This window comes from Etheostoma spectabile, chromosome 8, assembly GCF_008692095.1.
Source record: "Etheostoma spectabile isolate EspeVRDwgs_2016 chromosome 8, UIUC_Espe_1.0, whole genome shotgun sequence".
Taxonomy (NCBI): domain Eukaryota; kingdom Metazoa; phylum Chordata; class Actinopteri; order Perciformes; family Percidae; genus Etheostoma; species Etheostoma spectabile.
The window spans coordinates 30,363,951-30,382,803 of record NC_045740.1 but is presented as its reverse complement, the minus strand read 5'-3'; the positions used below and the strand labels follow the sequence as shown (position 1 = coordinate 30,382,803).

General features: G+C 42.1%; 1 protein-coding gene across 5 annotated transcripts in view; it reads left to right on the top strand.

Annotated features, from left to right (window-relative positions):
* The first annotated feature begins 3,694 nt into the window (after positions 1-3,694).
* LOC116693412 (glucocorticoid-induced transcript 1 protein) overlaps positions 3,695-18,853 on the top strand; it is a 71,476-nt gene continuing 56,317 nt past the window's right edge. For 2 of the 5 annotated variants that reach the window (XM_032522374.1, XM_032522371.1), the window contains exon 1: positions 3,700-4,318. In XM_032522374.1, coding sequence (XP_032378265.1) covers positions 3,973-4,318 — 346 coding nt within the window. In that variant the 5' untranslated portion in view covers positions 3,700-3,972. Of the gene's footprint in view, positions 4,319-18,853 lie in introns of all 5 variants that reach the window. The other 3 variants (XM_032522372.1, XM_032522375.1, XM_032522373.1) reach the window with 3 other exon arrangements.

Genomic DNA, 18,853 nt, shown 5'->3' with positions numbered 1-18,853 from the left:
GAGATCTGGGGACATTGCTGAGATTTGGGGACATTGCTGAGATCTGGGGACGTTGCTGAGATCTGGGGACATTGCTGAGATCTGGGGACGTTGCTGAGATCTGGGGACATTGCTGAGATCTGGGGACATTGCTGAGATCTGGGGACGTTGCTACAAAAGGCAGAAGGTCGTGAAATGTTGGTGCCCAGTGTCCTGTACGTTAGGTCAAAGTTGAACAAAAAACCTGCGGTGAATGGTTTACAATGGTGATGTTTTACAAAGTTTGGGTGATAACGTTGCCCTTCCCCTTTGTTTTCTCTTCCAAATAATTTTTTGTGTTACTGATCTAAACCTTGTTTACAACCCATCTATTCATGTGATTACTAGAAGTCTGCTACCTGACAGGTGTATCCATCGACACATGCACCAAGTATACACTTCAGGCCCTTATCGTAGGCTAGGTGGAGCCTCTGCAGAAGCAGAAATCAGACTTCATACCTCAGGCTTGGGTTGCATTGCTGTTTGGTTATTTCAAAATGTGTTTTTATTAGAAATGCCACTCTATGATTGTGCCAGTCTTCTGAGTCTGTTTCATTTTGTTGCGTTATGATACACTATGCTCAGACGGAGGAGTGAAAAACGACCGCTGCAGCCTTTGCATTTCAGTTCTCTGTAGTCGGGTTGGGTCTTAAACACCCGGGTAGGAGCCAGCTTCACTGCCCATCCCCCCCATGCCCTCATTTTTACCAGATCTCAGCAACTACCTTGGAGCCAATCCATTTTATACCGATATGAATGGTGGCCAAAACTACAAAAATAAAACCCAGATTACACTAAATTGAAATTATACTTCAAGTGTAGGTTGATATTTTATTGCATAAGCTTCAGGTTATCTGAGGACACCTAGATGATGAAGCAGTAACTTGTATCAGAGCTTAGTACTGGGACAATAAATAGGGTTTATCAGTGTTTTAAGCCCCCAACGTCTCGGCTCTAGGGTTAGGACATGATGAAGACTAGGGTTAGGGGCCTTGAAGTCAACGGTCAGCGCTGCCTGGAAGGAGACGTTGGGGGGGCTTAAAACACCATCAAGCACAGATAGCATACAATTAGTTATTTTGCTCAGTATAACTTCATGTACTTTCTATCGAAATCCTTTCAAGCCATGACAGCTGTACTGTACTGAGTGTATACCTAAGAGATAAAGCTGCATGATTCCTTTTTGAATGGTTTTGGATAGTATGAGAACTATTTCTAATCATCAAATGATACAAATACATCTGTCTGAACTGACGTTCCGACTCTGGTAGCGCTGGTTAAATCTACATTATGCTGAATCTACACGAGCTGCTATTATGAATATGAATATACCCAGGCTTTTGTCAGAACACGGCCTCCATTTGCTCTTTATTAGTTGAGTTTCTGCCATTTTATTTGTGAATGCATGCTACTTGCATAAACCAAGTTACAATCTCTTGTGCTATATTGCTGGTAAACACTGATACTGTAACTGTAGGGGATTTCACTTCAGCATATTCCTCTGTTGGTCTTGATTTTGATTGACATTTGCATCCTGGTTTGAATTATGTTCTCAACAGATTACATGCAATTGGGTCTATTGACATCTCTTTCAGAGCATTTGTCTTTGGAGTCATTTTGTAAATATGAGCTTTTAAAATGAGCATAGACCTTATCCTGAGAAGAGGAAATACATTTGCTCAAAGTCAAGATTTCAGCCAGGAGTTTCCCAAATACTGTATTTGTACGTTTTGTTTGTACATAATCAACCGTGGTCTCTTCAAACCTGTTGTGCCTTTTAATGAGAAGTCATCATAATTCTTAAATCGTCTTTTAGAAGTAAGCACATAGCTACCTGTTAACTCCCACTAAAGTTGTCTCTGTTTAACCACCTGATGTCTGAGTTAAGTGTGTATCTGTTGATGTTGGCTGTGTTTTCACTTGGTTGTAACTGTGGATTAACTAATAAATTTAAAAAGCATTGTCTAACTTATGACCGTCTGTGTACAAGGGAAATGTTTTATCATTGGTCATATAACATTAAATACATTAAATTGAATTCCATTTAACAATATATTTTGTTATCAGGATTGAAATAAGAAATATTGCCAATCATATTGTGGTAAGAAATACAATTTCTAGGTAATACTTTACATTAATACCATGTTGTTTGCAGTTCATGCAAATAATGCACCATAGGGACAATTATTGTAGCTATTATGTGTATGAATGGCAACGTGCAAAATATTTGCAGGAATAAGGTATGGCACACTATGAATATTTTAATGTAATAAATACATTTTAGAACAGACAGTTTAAAAATATTTGTCCTAATATGGTGAAGGATATCATGTCAATCCAAACGCAGAGATTAGGCAGGAGAGAGTTATCAGAGGATTTAGTCCCAGAAAACAGGGAAACACAAAAAGGGATCCAAAAATGTCTAAAAGGTCCAAGAGAAAAGGAAAACCAAAAACAGGAGCACAGAGACAGGGAAATGAAGACCTCAGGGCAGAGTCTGAACGCTGACAAGCCGACAGGAAACGACAAACCAGACACACAAAAGATCTGCCGCGAGACAAAGGGACACGGGGGAACAGGTGAGACAACAGGGGGAACACTTCGGGGCGGGGACGACAACCACTAAGGCAGGAAAACACAAGGCAGGAGTAAAACTAGACAGGACTAGACAGAGAAACAGACCATCAAAATAAAACAGGAAACAGAACAGACACAAGACAGGAAGTACAACCAGGCGACAAGGGAGGACACGGAGAATAACAGAAAACAGAAATCAGGATAAAAATGACAGAAAACAATATCAGAACCTCGAAAGCAACAGAAACCATGACAAAGTATGGAGAATTTGTTTAGTTTGGGACTTGTTAGGCTCCATTTGTGTGACTTGTGTGTGTGTGTGTGTGTGTGTGTGTGTGTGTGTGTGTGTGTGTGTGTGAGAAAGAGAGACCTGCCTTGATTTGAGACTTGGCATTAACGGGAGACTGGTTTTTTTTTTTAATGTAACTTTTTTTTTTAAATTTTTTTGTTAGTAAACAAAATATGGCAGACATACAGATATTAAAAAACTAACAACAATAGTATCCTCTATGGCAATTAGTAGTTATCTTTCTTTTTGCCCAGATGTAGATGCAAACATCAGAAAAGAAAATCCCAATGATGAATTGTGTTTTCTTCTTAACTTAGAATGAAGAAAGAACAGAACATAAATTATTTCTGGTAATGTCTGTGATGTTAAGTCAACCTCTGTTGAAATATGCAGTACATTTTGGAAATGTTTGAGTAAGAAATACCAGGGGTCATATAGAAGTCAGTTGTGTTTGCGCTCTGCAATAAAATGAGAAGAAAGTTCACTTGCTTGATACACATTTTAAAACAGGTTATAATGTTCTATTCTTTTTAAATGCCCATTAAAGTTATGCACCTATGACATGCAGCACTCTCGGTACACATACGGTATTACTAATTCACCTTATTGCCTCCATCAGGTGGCCACCAACCAAGTTTCTATACATCCAATGAACACCCAATCGACATCTCCAGGAAGTAGTTAAGCACCAATCAGAAAGTAGTTGTATGGATTTGGTCCCACCCATTGTCCAACCTCTTCTGTCAGTTGTTGTGCCAACTGAGTCTGACAACAGCGGGCTTGGAAGTTGTGTTTGGTGAGTCAGGAGTCTGTCCAATTCGAAGTACAGCGTACATAACATTTTAGGCACAAGGTCGCTTAACAGCACAGGCGGGTATCTGTGTACTCAGACACGGAAAATAAGTGTGAAAGTGATGACTGTGTAACTCCAGAAACTTTGGTAGCTGGAAAAGTTTGTTAAAACGGAGAAGGTTAGCTAGGGTCGTGTGCTAAAAAACACATAAAGCTAAGTTGTGTGCTGTTTAAATGACAGGACTATGTACTAGCACCACTGTTACATTTAACTTTATCAACTGAGCGTGGCTGTCATGTCAGCCTCCCCAGCCAGCTCATCCCCGCAGCGGGTTAAACCCAGTGGCTCCCCCACAGCCTCCTCTTCCTGTAGCAGCAACACCACCGCGGTCCGGTTGCAGCCTATCCGCGCCACGGTGCCGTACCAGCTTTTGCGTGGAAATCAGCACAGCCCAACCCGCTCTGCTTCCTGCTGCTTCTTAGTAGCCGGGAGCAACACAGGACCGACAACGTCCCGTTGCTCCAGTCCCGCCAACCCGGGTGGAAGCGGCTGTGACAGCAGGCTGGTCCCCAGGCAGAGCCTTTCTCCGCCGGACAGCAGGAGCTCACCAGAACGCTCTGCCTACTCGCCTGTTTCCAAAGGTAATGTTGTCCTTTATAGTAAATTAAATGTAGCTTTACTGCACCCATTATTGTTCAGATAGCTTGGTGCTAACTTGTGCTAGGTGTCGTTCTGTTTCGTATTAGCGAACGTCACGCCAAACTAGCTTTAAAAATCTGACATTTTGATGTTTTCGGCGATTAATGAACACTATACGTGCACTTTCAGATGACAGACTAGAATGTTCCCGAAAGATGCATGGTATTCTAAAGTTCGGCGTGTTTATAATTCACTATCAAACATTACATTTATATAAAACTTAAACTTTAACAGTTTTCCTCGGCATTGGCCATCGGACGCCACGTTGTGTTTTGGGAAGAGATGCCAGTGGAAATAGAAGGCGAAGCAGCTCGAAATATTACATTTTCTTTCAAATTAGCGCAGTTTTGCTAATTTAATGTGCACCGAATAGTAAAACGGACTGTCATTATTCACACAAAGGCTGTCGGATTATTTAAAAGCTTGTGCAACTTTCCCAATATCCAGACCACTTCAAAATGTCATTATTTCCGTACCAAGATTCAATATTGCGAGCCGTTCTCTCTGTTGCTAAGATTTAACTATTCATATCGGAGCCAGATGCTAGGCTAGTTGGCTAGCTTTCTAATTAGGTCGTAACACATTAGGGATCTGGTAATTGACGGTATAAACATTGAGAAGGTACATACGCACTATAATTTCTACAGTAGCTCTCGCAACCGTGTTCCAATTTGTATTAACGTCATAGTATCCGTAATATTTTTAGAACACCACAGCTTAAGCTGGTTTGGTGTATTATTCCAATGTGTTACAATTGCGATGTAAATGGAATCAGTTAATGCAGTTGTTATTACATTACATTGGCATCATCCCTGCTACGATACGATGAGGTAAATATGTCAGGACATGGATGCCTGTGTGGTGATGATGCAGCTCCTCTGTCGTAGATAAACAGGGCTCACTGATCTGCATTATACGACGATTAGCCTAATTTTAAGAATCTGATATGAACACTGAAAGCTTAGTATTAATTCGTCATGTGTAGGTTGTCATTGAAGTGGAAAACAAATATGTCCTCAGCTGGTAGCTCTATAGCAACATTGGGGCCTAGCAGTAAGTGAGACATAAACAGAGCCCTCTGGGTAGGCAGGCCAGCCTCTGCAATAGCCATATAAGAAATAATATTTGTCAGTCATGAATACATCTATTTTACAAAGAGGAAGAAAATCACTTTGCAAATATAACAATGTATTGATAGTGTTTTTGCAATCCAGCCTATATACAGTTGCTGTGTGTCATTGCTACTACATCTTACTACATTTTCTTGTTAAGACCTGTTAGCTCTGATGGTTTAGATCTTATTTGGATTAAAATATTACAGGCTATGTTATGCACTTGACTTTGTATCTTTCCACTCTTACATATTGCTGGTAGCAGTGGCGTGTCCAGGGCGATTTGATGGGGGTTTCCAAGGTGGGGCATGAATCAAGCCAGGGTGGCACTGAGCATGGTGTTCTGGACACATGCCAACAACCAATCAACACACAGAGATAGCTTATGGAGGGTTGCTAGTGCCATCACTGTGTGACTTATAAGATAGATATTTATATTTTGTTACACACGCGGACATTAAGCCCAGTTCGGAACTATAATTCGTGACGAGACCAAACCAAAAGTTTCAGATGTCTGAACCGTCGCGTCTCAGCTCGACTCCAACCAGCTGATGGTGTCGCTGTGAATCAGCTGGTCCTGTCTCCACAGGCTGGTTTTAGAACGTAAGGGCCACCACCTGTTTCAACAGCCAATAGAGAAGTCTGCTTGTAAAGTCAGCTACAAACTATTTAGATTAGATTAGATTAGATTATACTTTATTCATCCCACGAAAATGCTGCTGCTGCAGCAGCATTTTTTCAATAACAGCAAAAAACAATAACACACAAACAAGTAAACACACAAGAAATACAGGCAAGCAATAGACAAGGATAATATGGTAGACTGAGTAAGCAAAATGGCGTCAAATAAAGAAATTTTAAAGTGCGGTTGCCATGATAAGAGAAACAATATTGCGGTGTAAGTGACGTTAAAATTAAGTTGAATGTGTAATTAGAGCAAAGAAGCAAGAGTTGGTAGCATAATTTAAATTATATTAACCTGAGTCCATAAATGTTGAAAAGTAAGTACTTGTAATAAAATAATATAAATACCGATATTAAAGATGAACAGAAAGTGTGCGGTGTAGATGGGAGAAAAACAGGAACAGAAACTACAACACTATCAGGTAGAGCAGGTGTTGTAGAGTCTGACAGCGGCCGGGATGAAGGACCTGCGGACCTCTTTCTTTCACGGGGGGTATCAGTCTGCTGTGAAGGAGCTGCCCAGGGACCCCACAGTGTCATGTAGGGGGTGGGAGGTGTGTCCATGATGGATGTCAGCTTGACTAACATCCTCCTTCTCCCCACTTTCTCTATGGGGTCCAGAGGACAGTCCAGGACAGAGCTCGCTCTCTGATCAGTCTATTGAGTCTGCTCCTGTCCCGGTCCGAGCTGCCCCCCCTCCAGCAGACCACAGCATAAAGGATGGCGAGGCCAACACAGAGTCATAGGAAAGGTCCTGAGGAGAGTCCTGCACACTCCAAAGGACCTGAGTCTCCTCAGCAGATGGAGGAGACTCTGGCCCGTCTTTTATAGAGCATGGGTGTTATCAGTCCAGTTCAGTTTATTGTTTAGGTGAACACCTTGATGAATCGAGATGTGACCTTAAATTGAATCAAATCGTGACAACCCTGTTATTGGATGATAAAGGTTCCCTGGGAACCTAATAGTAGTAGTATAGTGCGAGTCCCTGCTTTTGTCTGTGTCACACACACGGGTGATGCAATACTGAGTCCTGCCATGTCCCAATATTCCGCTGGTTAACGGGAAAACTGCTGACACACCAGCCCGCGTCAACAACACCCAAAGAACACTTACAAATCACGTGGAGCTGAAACACTCCATTAATCCACAAAAAAGGGTTTTATAATTTAACAGGCTTCATTTTCCTATGTCCTTGCACACCTACCTCTAATGCTTTTTATCCGTGGTTTGTAGTTCTGCTTTTGCCAGTCCAGTTTCGCTGTATTATGACTACAAATGAGTCTTAAATTCATTCATTCATTCATTTCATTCAAGGTCTTAAATTCATTCAAATGGTCTTAAAATCTTACATTTGACTTGGGGAAACCTGCCAGAAACTCTGTACAACTAATTGCAGCCGTACAGTTGGAGATACCGAAATGCTTCCCAGAATCACAGGCTTCCAGAGTGTTTTTTCATACTTTGGTTTTATAAAAAATATCACTGTGTTGGGTTCATACAGAAAACAAGAGTCTGTTGCTCCACCCTCCCTGTGCTCCAGTCCCAAAGGAAACCTCTGCCTCATTTCCTGTCACATCTTCTCTGCATTTAGTCGAACATTTGCCCGTAATTACATGCTAGAAACAGAATCGGCACTCTGGAGGATTTTTGTAGTGCAGGCCCCCTCTACTCAGAAGGCAGCACATGCTGCAAGAAAAGACGATGTCGCTATTTAAAAGAAACGTTTTGTGAAATGCTAACTCACCAACACCCAGCTTAATGAAAGCAGCATGTATAAGAACTCTGTCTCTTCAAAGGTTAAGAGGTAGAAAACACTCTGTTTTCCTCTAACCAATCAGCGTAGGTTAGGGTTAGGAAAATCTGCTCTACTTCATGAGGCTTTCCTGCAATACAGTCGTGAGAAAGTTACACACCCAGGTTAAAGTTGATAAAAGAGGATAACAAACATCTTTTGGAAATTTATTTGAATGCTTTTTTTTAAAAGATTGAGGAAAATCCAACCTTTTAAAGACACCAATTTTCTTGTGAAGGAACTATGTTGTTCTTCCTTAAAAAACGTAAGTATACACCCCCCATGTTACAATACAGGGGCAGAAGTATAGCACCCCCCATGTTAAATCACATAGAGGCAGGCACTTTTTATTTTTAAAGGCCAGTATTTCCCCCCCATAATCACATACCACACCATAAATAGATCGGCATGGGGAACTTTCTGTAAAATCATCTCTCAAGCAAATCAAACCAGCTACTAAGCAGACTGATACCACCCGCTATCTCTAGTAGGGTGAAGGGTATTAATGATGTATGGTGTGTGTGTGTGGGGGGGGGGGCTATTTAATTCCAAAGCCAAGGGAACTTTATCAGGATGCAGAGTATCCGGATCCATGTAATACATGGCCTTTAAAATGAAAATCTGCCTCTATGGGAATTTACATAGGGGGGTGATACTTATCCCCTGTATTTACATGGGGGTGTTTACTATGCCCCTTTTAACATGGGGGGGGGGTGTTACTTATGCCCCTGTATTAACATGGGGGGGTACTTTACTATACTACTTATCAACTTTACATGGGCGTGTAACTCGGCAAGCACTGTTCACCAAGGCGAGCAGTACCACGCAGTGGGAAAACACCAGAAGTTGACAATTTAGCATCATCAGGACAGGATTTTTGATGTTGGTTGTCTATTTTGTCAGTTCTGGAAGCGTAGTTTCAAATTCGTATGTCCATTAAGTAGCACACACCATCCCACTTTTCTATTCTAATTGTTACGTGTGAAACTAAAGTTGAACCTAGGCAGCACAACGCAGAGCCAAATGAATTAACGATTATTGCAAGTCAAAGTTTAGGAACGCAACAGGGGAAAAGCAAAGTCCAAATCCAATGGTTTCAAATCCTGGAGACAGAGCGGGACGGTTCCAAAATGTCCAAGTGTCCGTGTCCAATAGTCCTGAGATTCAGTGTAGAGGCAGGAAGGATGAGGCAGGAGTAGGGGCAGCAGGAGTCGGGTTCACACAACTGTGGCAAAAGAGAACAAATCAGAGCGATCAACCGCTAAATACAACAGTCGCGACGCGCTACTAACGTGGTCGTCTTGACGATGATCTGACAAAGAGTGGGAGGTATTTGAAGAAAGAGGGATAGTGTATGATCTACAGCTGGAACCCTGACCCCCCACACCAGGCTTCACTCCTTTAAAGGACAGACAGAGGGGGGGGGGAGCAGAGGCACAGAGCTACTAGCACACAGGCCTACAATAATACAATTAAAATGCTGGAAACTTGGTGAGGTATGACTGTGGGTCGTGCTGTGGCTAAGGATATTTTGTTTATGACACAGTGCCTACAAAGAAAAAAAAGCTCTGTTGGCGTTGCTTCCATTTGGCAGAGCATGTAAAGTCCCTCAAAGCCTCAGCAACGCCAGACTGTTAGTACACTTCTGCACGTCAGCTTCCCAGAGCTGAACCTTTGGGGAAGAGAGTGCAGACTTCCTTCATGAGCAAATGCACTGACAGATTGCAGTTCCACGAATTCAACGGATTTTGGTTTGTGGACCGAGCCTTGAGATATGTAGTATTTAGTTACTGATTTGGCATTTCACTATAGTTTGCAGCTTAATATAATCTTGCTAAAAGCACTCAACTCATTGTGCTAGATATTATACAAAAGCAAAAAGTGGCTAACTTACTACTACATTTCTGCACTTTTATTCCATTGATAAGACTTATCTACTGTAATAAGAAAATACACATTTCAACATCGACTCCTCCGTACAGTGCAATTACTGTACATCTACCGTACTTCCAAGACTCAAGAGTTGATTAAACACATTTTTACATACAAAGTACCAATGGAAACCACTTTGGCGTGCATCATCAAAGCAACGATGCAGACTGTCCACGGGATTACCACAGCCTCTCTGTTCTTGACAGCATTAAAGCTTGTTTTTGGCAAACTGCACTAATCAGGAACAGCATGTTGCGATGTGCATGTTAGGGCAGCGCTGCACACAAATCATGACGGAGGCCAAAAATAACATTCCAGGGAACTTGTGTATCAATACCACACTGAACAAACTACATGTCTAGAGCTCTGCTAATTATCCCGGGACTGCCTATGTCTTTAAACGCAATAAAAAACACGTTGGACTCACACAAACTGACCAATGAACCAAATATATAAACGCAATCCAACACTTTGTTTTGACCCCTTTTTCATAAGCTGAACTTAAAGATCTGGACCTTTTTCGTGATTGCGCATTCACTCAATTCAACCAATGCCAGCAGTCCCACGTGCACTCTGAGAGCCACAAGACTATCTGATTAACGTTACAGACGCTAGCTAGCTACTTCATTTCTAGCTGCAGCTAACTCTTTTCTCCACTTAAGTCATTCATCTTCTGGAGAAGATTTATCAAAAATCTCATTGTGTAAATAACATTTTGTTACAGCACCAATAGTCAACCCTACAATATCGTCATCGAGGTACTTGGTCAGAATATCTGGATATTTGATTTTCTCCACATCGCCCAGCCCTACTATTGACCCACAATGCATTGCACAAAGGCGTTAATGTGCTACTCTCAGCTGCGAAAAACCAATTGTGGATGGTGTTTTATCAGCTCCAGGAAATCTTATAAGAAGGGTATGAAATATTGGAATTTGCTTTTTAAAAAGGCAAAAAGATAGTAAGGTGTATTCGTTTGATCTACAAACTGTCGCCCTGCTGCTCGTGGGATAGAAAACCACTGGGAAAAGAAACAGTGTATTTAAAGTAATATAAATACTGCACACTGACTCTAACTCGGTCTCTTTTCCCCCAGCCTCCTGTACAGCTCCACTGCCACCCACCGACACAAAGCCCCCTGCAGCTACCCCACCGCGCGCCAGCAGCAGGGCCCCCGCCGTGGAAGCTGCTTCAACTCTGCCAGACCTCCTCGGACGTCCCCTTCCTCTGGCTCCCCATGTCCTGGCCATGCAGGGCAGGGCGCCCCATTTCTGATGTGCTGCTGTCCCGGGACATGAACTACAACCTGACTAGTTTCCAGTACGACTTCTCTAGGAACTCGGTGCTTCATAACGCCTAGGCTGGTGAAGTTTTCCAGGAGTTCCCCCTGTGGCTGGTTGTTGGTGGTTTGAGAGTCTAGGCCTTCGGAACATGCACATGTCATACTGTAGCATTACGAACAAGGAAGAGCTCACAGAAATACATTAGACAAAAATTAGTTGTAGAACTGCAAAGCAGAACACTTCTGTATTAACTCCCTATCCATTTTATATTTCAATATAGTCATAATAATGCCATGATATAATGTTGGAAAAACACAAGGAAGCATGGACATGTCACTGGCTGTACAGCTGATGACGGTGACCAGGTTTCAGCTTTATGGCATCAGGGGAACTAAATGAACTTGTGGTTTACGTGTTCCTTGTTGGGTTGCTCTCGACGTAAACCCAGTAACGCAGTTAGGACACCTGCTGTTTCCTCTCTACAGATACGGGCCTGCGTATTGATGGTTAAGACATTGTGACGGTCAAGCCCTCAGCCGGATGTGTTTGAATCTGTTCAAACTGAACAGGATCATTTAAACTTTATCTACTTGGGTTTTCTAGCAGTTATGAGGACTTTGCACTAACGGGACGTGCTGAGATCTGGGGACGTTCTGATCTGGGACATTGCTGAGATTTGGGACATTGCTGAGATCTGGGGACGTTGCTGAGATCTGGGACATTGCTGGATCTGGGGAATTGCTGAGATCTGGGGACATTGCTGAATCTGGGACGTTGCTGAATCTGGGGACATTGCTGCGATCTGGGACGTTGCTGAGATCTGGGGACATTGCTGAGATCTGGGGACTTGCTGAGATCTGGGGTATCGTTGCTCTACAAAAGCAGAAGCGTTGAAATGTTGGTGCCAGTGTCCTGTACGTAGTCAAAGTTGAACAAAAAACCTGCGGTGAATGGTTTACAATGGTGATGTTTTACAAAGTTTGGGTGATAACGTTGCCCTTCCCCTTGTTTTTCTCTCCAAAATTTTTTGTTTACTGATCTAAACCTTGTTTACAACCCATCTATCATGTGATTACTAGAAGTCTGCTACTGACAGGTGTATCCATCGCACATCACCAAGTATACACTTCAGGCCCTTATCGTAGGCTAGGTGGAGCCCTGCAGAGCAGAAATCAGACTCACCTCAGGCTTGGGTTGCATTGCGTGGTTTATTTCAAAATGTGTTTTTTAGAAATGCCACTCTATGATTGTGCCAGTCTTCTGAGTCGTGTTCATTTTGTTGCGTTATGATACACTATGCTCAGACGGAGGAGTAAAAACGACCGCTGCAGCCTTTGCATTTCATTTCTCTGTAGTCGGTTGGTCTTAACACCCGGTAGGAGCCATTTCACTGCCATCCCCCCATGCCCTCATTTTTAACCAGATCTCAGCAACTACCTTGGAGCCAATCCATTTATACCGATATGAAGTGGCCAAAACTACAAAATAAAACCCAGATTACACTAAATTGAAATTATACTTCAAGTGTAGGTTGATATTTTATGCATAAGCTTCAGTTTATCTGAGGACACCTAGATGATAAGCAGTAACTTGTATCAGAGTTAGTACTGGGACAATAAATAGGGTTTATCATTGTTTTAACGCCCCCAACGTCTCGCTCTAGGTTAGGACATGATGAGACTAGGTTAGGCCTTGAAGTCACGGTCAGCGCTGCCTGAAGGAGACGTTGGGGGGCTTAAAACACCATCAAGCACAGATGCATACAATTAGTTTTTTGCTCAGTATAACTTCATGTACTTCTATCGAAATCCTTTCAAGCCATGACAGCTGACTGTACTGATGATACCTAAGAGATAAAGCGCATGATCTTTTGAATGGTTTTGGATAGTATGAGAACTATTTCTAATCATCAAATGATACAAATAATCTGTCTGAACTGACGTTCCGACTCTGTACGCTGTTAATCACATTATGCTGAATCTACACGAGCTGCTATTATAATATGAATATACCCAGGCTTTTGTCAGAACACGCCTCCATTTGCTCTTTATTAGTTGAGTTTCTGCCATTTTATTTGTGAATGCATGCTACTTGCATAACAAGTTACAATCTCTTGTGGCTATATTGCTGGTAAACACTGATACTGTAACTGTAGGGGATTTCACTTCAGCATATTCCTCTGTTGGTCTTGATTTTGATTGACATTTGCATCCTGGTTTGAATTATTTCTCAACAGATACATGCAATTGGGTCTATTGACATCTCTTTCAGAGCATTGTCTTGGAGTCTTGTAATATGAGCTTTTAAAATGAGCATAGACCTTCCTGAGAAGAGGAATACATTTGCTCAAAGTCAAGTTTCAGCCAGGAGTTTCCCAAATACTGTATTTGTACGTTTTGTTTGTACAAATCAACCGTGGTCTCTCAAACCTGTTGTGCTTTTAATGAAGTCATCATAATTCTTAATCGTCTTTTAGAAGTAAGCACATAGCTACCTGTTAACTCCCACTAAAGTTTGTCTCTGTTAACCACCTGATGTCTGAGTTAAGGTGTGTATCTGTTGATGTTGGCTGTGTTTTTCACTGGGTGTAACTGTGGATTAACTAATAAATTTAAAAGCATTGTCTAACTATGACCGTCGTGTACAAGGAAATGTTTTATCTTGGATATAACATTAAATACTTAAATTGAATTCCATTTAACAATATATTTTTATCAGGATTGAAATAAATATTGCCAACATTTGTGGTAAGAAATACATTCTAGGTAATACTTTACATTAATACCATTTGTTTGCAGTTCATGCAAAAGCACCATAGGGACAATTATTGTAGCTATATGTGTATGATGGCACGTGCAAAATATTTGCAGGAATAAGGTATGGCACACTATGAATATTTTAATTAATAAATACATTTTAGAACGACAGTTTAAAAATATTTGTCCTAATATGGTGAAGGATATCATGTCAATCCAAACCGCAGAGATTAGGCAAGAGAGTTCTCAGAGGATTTAGTCCCAGAAAACAGGGAAAACAAAAAAGGGATCCAAAAATGTCTAAAAGGTCCAAGAGAAAAGGAAAACAAAACAGGAGCACAGAGACGAAAGAAGACCTCGGGCAGAGTCTGAACGCTGACAAGCCGACAGGAAACGACAAACCAGACACACAAAAGATCTGCCGCGAGACAAAGGGACACGGGGCACGTGAGACAACAGGGGAACACTTCGGGGCGGGGACGACAACCACTAGGCAGGAAAACACAAGGCAGGAGTAAACTAGACAGGACTAGACGAGAAACAGACCATCAAAATAAAACAGAACACGAACAGACACAGACAGGAAGTACAACCAGGCGACAAGAGGACACGGAGAATAACACAAAAAGAAATCAGGATAAAAATGACAGAAAACAATATCAGAACCTCGAAAGCAACAGAAACCATGACAAAGTATGGAGAATTTGTTAGTTTGGGACTTGGTCTCTCCATTTGTGTGACTTTGTGTGTGTTGGTGTGTGTGTGTGTGTGTGTGTGTGTGTGTGTGTGTGTGTGAGAAAGAGACCTGCCTTGATTTGAGACTTGGCATTACGGGGACTGGTTTTTTTTTTAAGTAACTTTTTTTTTTAAATTTTTTGTTAAACAAAATATGGCGACATACAGATATAAAAACTACACAATAGTATCCTCTATGGCAATTAGGTTATCTTCTTTTGCCAGATGTAGATGCAAACATCAGAAAAGAAATCCAATGATGAATGTGTTTTCTCTTACTTAGAATGAAGAAAGAACAGAACTAAATTATTTCTGGTATGTCTGTGATGTTAAGTCAACCTCTGTTGAAATATGCAGTACATTTGGAAATGTTTGAGTAAGAAATACCAGGGTCATATAGAAGTCAGTTGTGTTTGCGCTCTGCAATAAAATGAGAAGAAAGTTCACTTGCTTGTACCATTTTAAACAGGTTATAATGTTCTATCTTTTTAAATGCCATAAAGTTATGCACCTATGACATGCAGCACTCTCGGTACACTACGGTATTACTAATTCACCTTATTGCCTCCATCGGTGGCCACCAACCAAGTTTCTATACATCCAATGAACACCCATCGACATCTCCAGGAGTAGTTAAGCACCAATCAGAAAGTAGTTGTATGGATTTGGTCCCACCCATTGTCCCCTCTTCTGTCAGTTGTTGTGCCAACTGAGTGCTACAACAGCGGGCTTGGAAGTTGTGTTTGGTGAGGTCAGAGTCTGTCCAATTCGAAGTACAGCGTACATAACTTTTAGCACAAGGTCGCTAACAGCACAGGCGGGTATCTGTGTACGCAGACCGAAATAAGTGTGAAAGTGATGACTGTTGTAACTCCAGAAACTTTGGTAGCTGGAAAGTTTGTTAAAACGGGAAGGTTAGCTAGGGTCGTGTGCTAAAAAACACTAAAGCTAAGTTGTGTGCTGTTTAAATGACAGGACTATGTACAGCACCACTGACATTTAACTTTATCAACTGAGCGTGGCTGTCATGTCAGCCTCCCCAGCCAGCTCATCCCCGCAGCGGGTAAACCCAGTGGCTCCCCCACAGCCTCCTCTTCCTGTAGCAGCAACACCACCCGCGTCCGGTTGCAGCCTATCCGCGCCACGGTGCCGTACCACTTTTGCGTGGAAATCAGCACAGCCAACCGCTCTGCTTCCTGCGCTTCTAGTAGCCGAGCAACACAGGACCGACAACGTCCGTTGCTCCAGTCCCCCAACCGTGGAAGCGGCTGTGACGCAGGCTGGTCCCCAGGCAGAGCCTTCTCCGCCGGACAGCAGGAGCTCACCAGAACGCTCCAAAGGTAATGTTGTCCTTATAGTAATTAAATGTAGCTTTACTGCACCCTTATTTCAGATAGCTTGGTGCTAACTTGTGCTGTGTCGTTCTGTTTCGTATTAGCGAACGTCACGCCAAACTAGCTTTAAAAATCTGACATTTTGATGTTTTCGCGATTAATGAACACTATCCGTGCACTTTCAGTGACAGACTAGAAGTTCCCGAAAGATGCATGGTATTCTAAAGTTCGGCGTGTTTATAATTCACTATCAAACAACATTATATAAAACTTAAACTTACATTTTCCTCGGCATTGGCCCTCGGACGCCACGTTGTGTTTGGGAGAGATGCCAGTGGAAATAGAAGCGAAGCAGCTCGAATATTCATTTTCTTTCAAATTAGCGCAGTTTTCTAATTTAATGTGCACCGAATAGTAAAACCTGTCATTATCACACAAAGGCTGTCGGATTATTTAAAAGCTTGTGCAACTTTCCCAATATCCAGACCACTTCAAAATGTCATTATTTCCGTACCAAGATTCAATATTGCGAGCCGTTCTCTCTGTTGCTAAGATTTAACTATCATATCGGAGCCAGATGCTAGGCTAGTTGGCTAGCTTTCTAATTAGGTCGTAACACATTAGGGATCTGGTAATTGACGGTATAAACATTGAGAAGGTACATACGCACTATAATTCTACAGTAGCTCTCGCAACCGTGTTCCAATTGTATTACGTCATAGTATCCGTAATATTTTAGAACACACAGCTTAAGCTGGTTTGGTGTATTATTCCAATGTGTTACAATTGCGATGTAAATGGAATCAGTTATGCAGTTGTTATTACATACATTGGCATCATCCCTGCTACGATACGATGAGTAAATATGTCACAGGATGCCTGTGTGGTGATGATGCAGCTCCTCTGTCGTAGATAAACAGGGCTCACTGATCTGCATTATACGACGATTAGCCAATTTAAGATCTGATATGAACACTGAAAGCTTAGTATTAATTCGTCATGTGTGGTTGTCATGAAGTGAAAACAATATGTCCTCAGCTGTAGCTCTATAGCAACATTGGGGCCTAGCAGTAATTGAGACATAAACAGAGCCTCTGGTAGGCAGGCCGCCTCTGCAATAGCCATATAAAATAATTTGTCAGTCATGAATACTCTATTTACAAAGAGGAAAAAATCACTTTGCAAAATAACAATGTATTGATAGTGTTTTGCAATCCAGCCTATACAGTTCTGTGTGTCATTGCTACTACATCTTACTACTTTCTTGTTAAGACCTGTTAGCCTGATGGTTTAGATCTATTTGGATTAAAATATTACAGGCTATGTTATGCACTTGACTTTGTATCTTCCACTCTTACATATTGCTGGTAGCAGTGGCGTGTCCAGGGCGATTTATGGGGTTTCCAAGGGGCATGAATCAAGCCAGGGTGGCACTGGCATGGTGTTCTGACACATGCAACAACCATCAACACACAGAGATAGCTTATGGAGGGTTGCTAGTGCCATCACTGTGTGACTTATAAGATAGATTTATTTTTGTTACACACGCGGACTTAAGCCCAGTTCGGAACTATAATTCGTGACGAAACCAAACCAAAAGTTTCAGATTCTGAACCGTCGCGTCTCAGCTCGACTCCAACCAGCGATGGTGTCGCTGTGAATCTGGTCTGTCTCACAGGCTGGTTTTAGAACGTAAGGGCCACCACCTGTTCAACAGCCAATAGAGAAGTCTGCTTGTAAATCAGCTACAAACTATTTAGATAGATTAGATTAGATTATACTTTATCATCCACGAAAATGCGCGGCTGCAGCCGCATTTTTCAATAACAGCAAAAAAAATACCACACAAACAAGTACCCAACAGAAATCAGGACAGCAATAGACAGATAATATGGAGACTGAGTAAGCAAAATGGCGTCAAATAAGAAATTTAAAGTGCGGTTGCCATGATAAGAGAAACAATATTGCGGTGTAAGTGACGTTAAAATTAAGTTGATGGTAATTAGAGCCAAAGAAGCAAGAGTGTAGCATAATTTAAATTATATTAACCTGAGTCCATAAATGTTGAAAAGTAGTACTTGTAATAAAATAATATAAATACCGATATTAAAGATGAACAGAAAGTGTGTGTGGTGATGGAGAAAAACAGGAACAGAAACTACAACACTATCGTAGAGCAGGTGTTGTAGAGTCTGACAGCGGCCGGGATGAGGACCTGCGGTACCCCTCCTTCTTACACCGGGGGTACAGTCTGCTGCTGAAGGAGCTGCCCAGGGACCCACACTGTCATGGAGGGGTGGGGTGTTTCCATGTGGATTCAGCTTGACTAACTCCTCCTTCTCCCCCACTTTCTCTATGGGGTCCAAGAACAGTCCAGGCCAGAGCTCGCTCTCCTGATCAGTTCTATTGAGTCTGCTCCTGTCCCGGTCCGAGCTGCCCCCCCCCGCAGACCACAGCATAAAGGATGGGCAGAGGCCACCACAGAGTCATAGAAGGTCCTAGAGAGCTGCACACTCCAAAGGACCTGATCCCTCACAGATGGAGGAGACTCTGGCCCGTCTTTATAGGCATGGTTTATCAGTCCAGTTCAGTTTTGTTTAGGTGAACACCCAGGAATCTGTAGCTCCGCCACTACCTCAATGTCCGATCTCTGAGAGGGGAGGTTTTCCTCCTGAAGTCAACAATCATCTCTTTGTCTTGCTGGTGTTGACTGAAAGCTGGTTGAGCTCACACCAGTGACAAAGTCCTGATGACCGTCCTGTATCCAGATCGTTCCCTCAGAAACAAACCAACAACGGCTGTGTCTCGGAGAACTTCTGGATGTGCAGTGGGGTGTGTTTTTCGGGAAT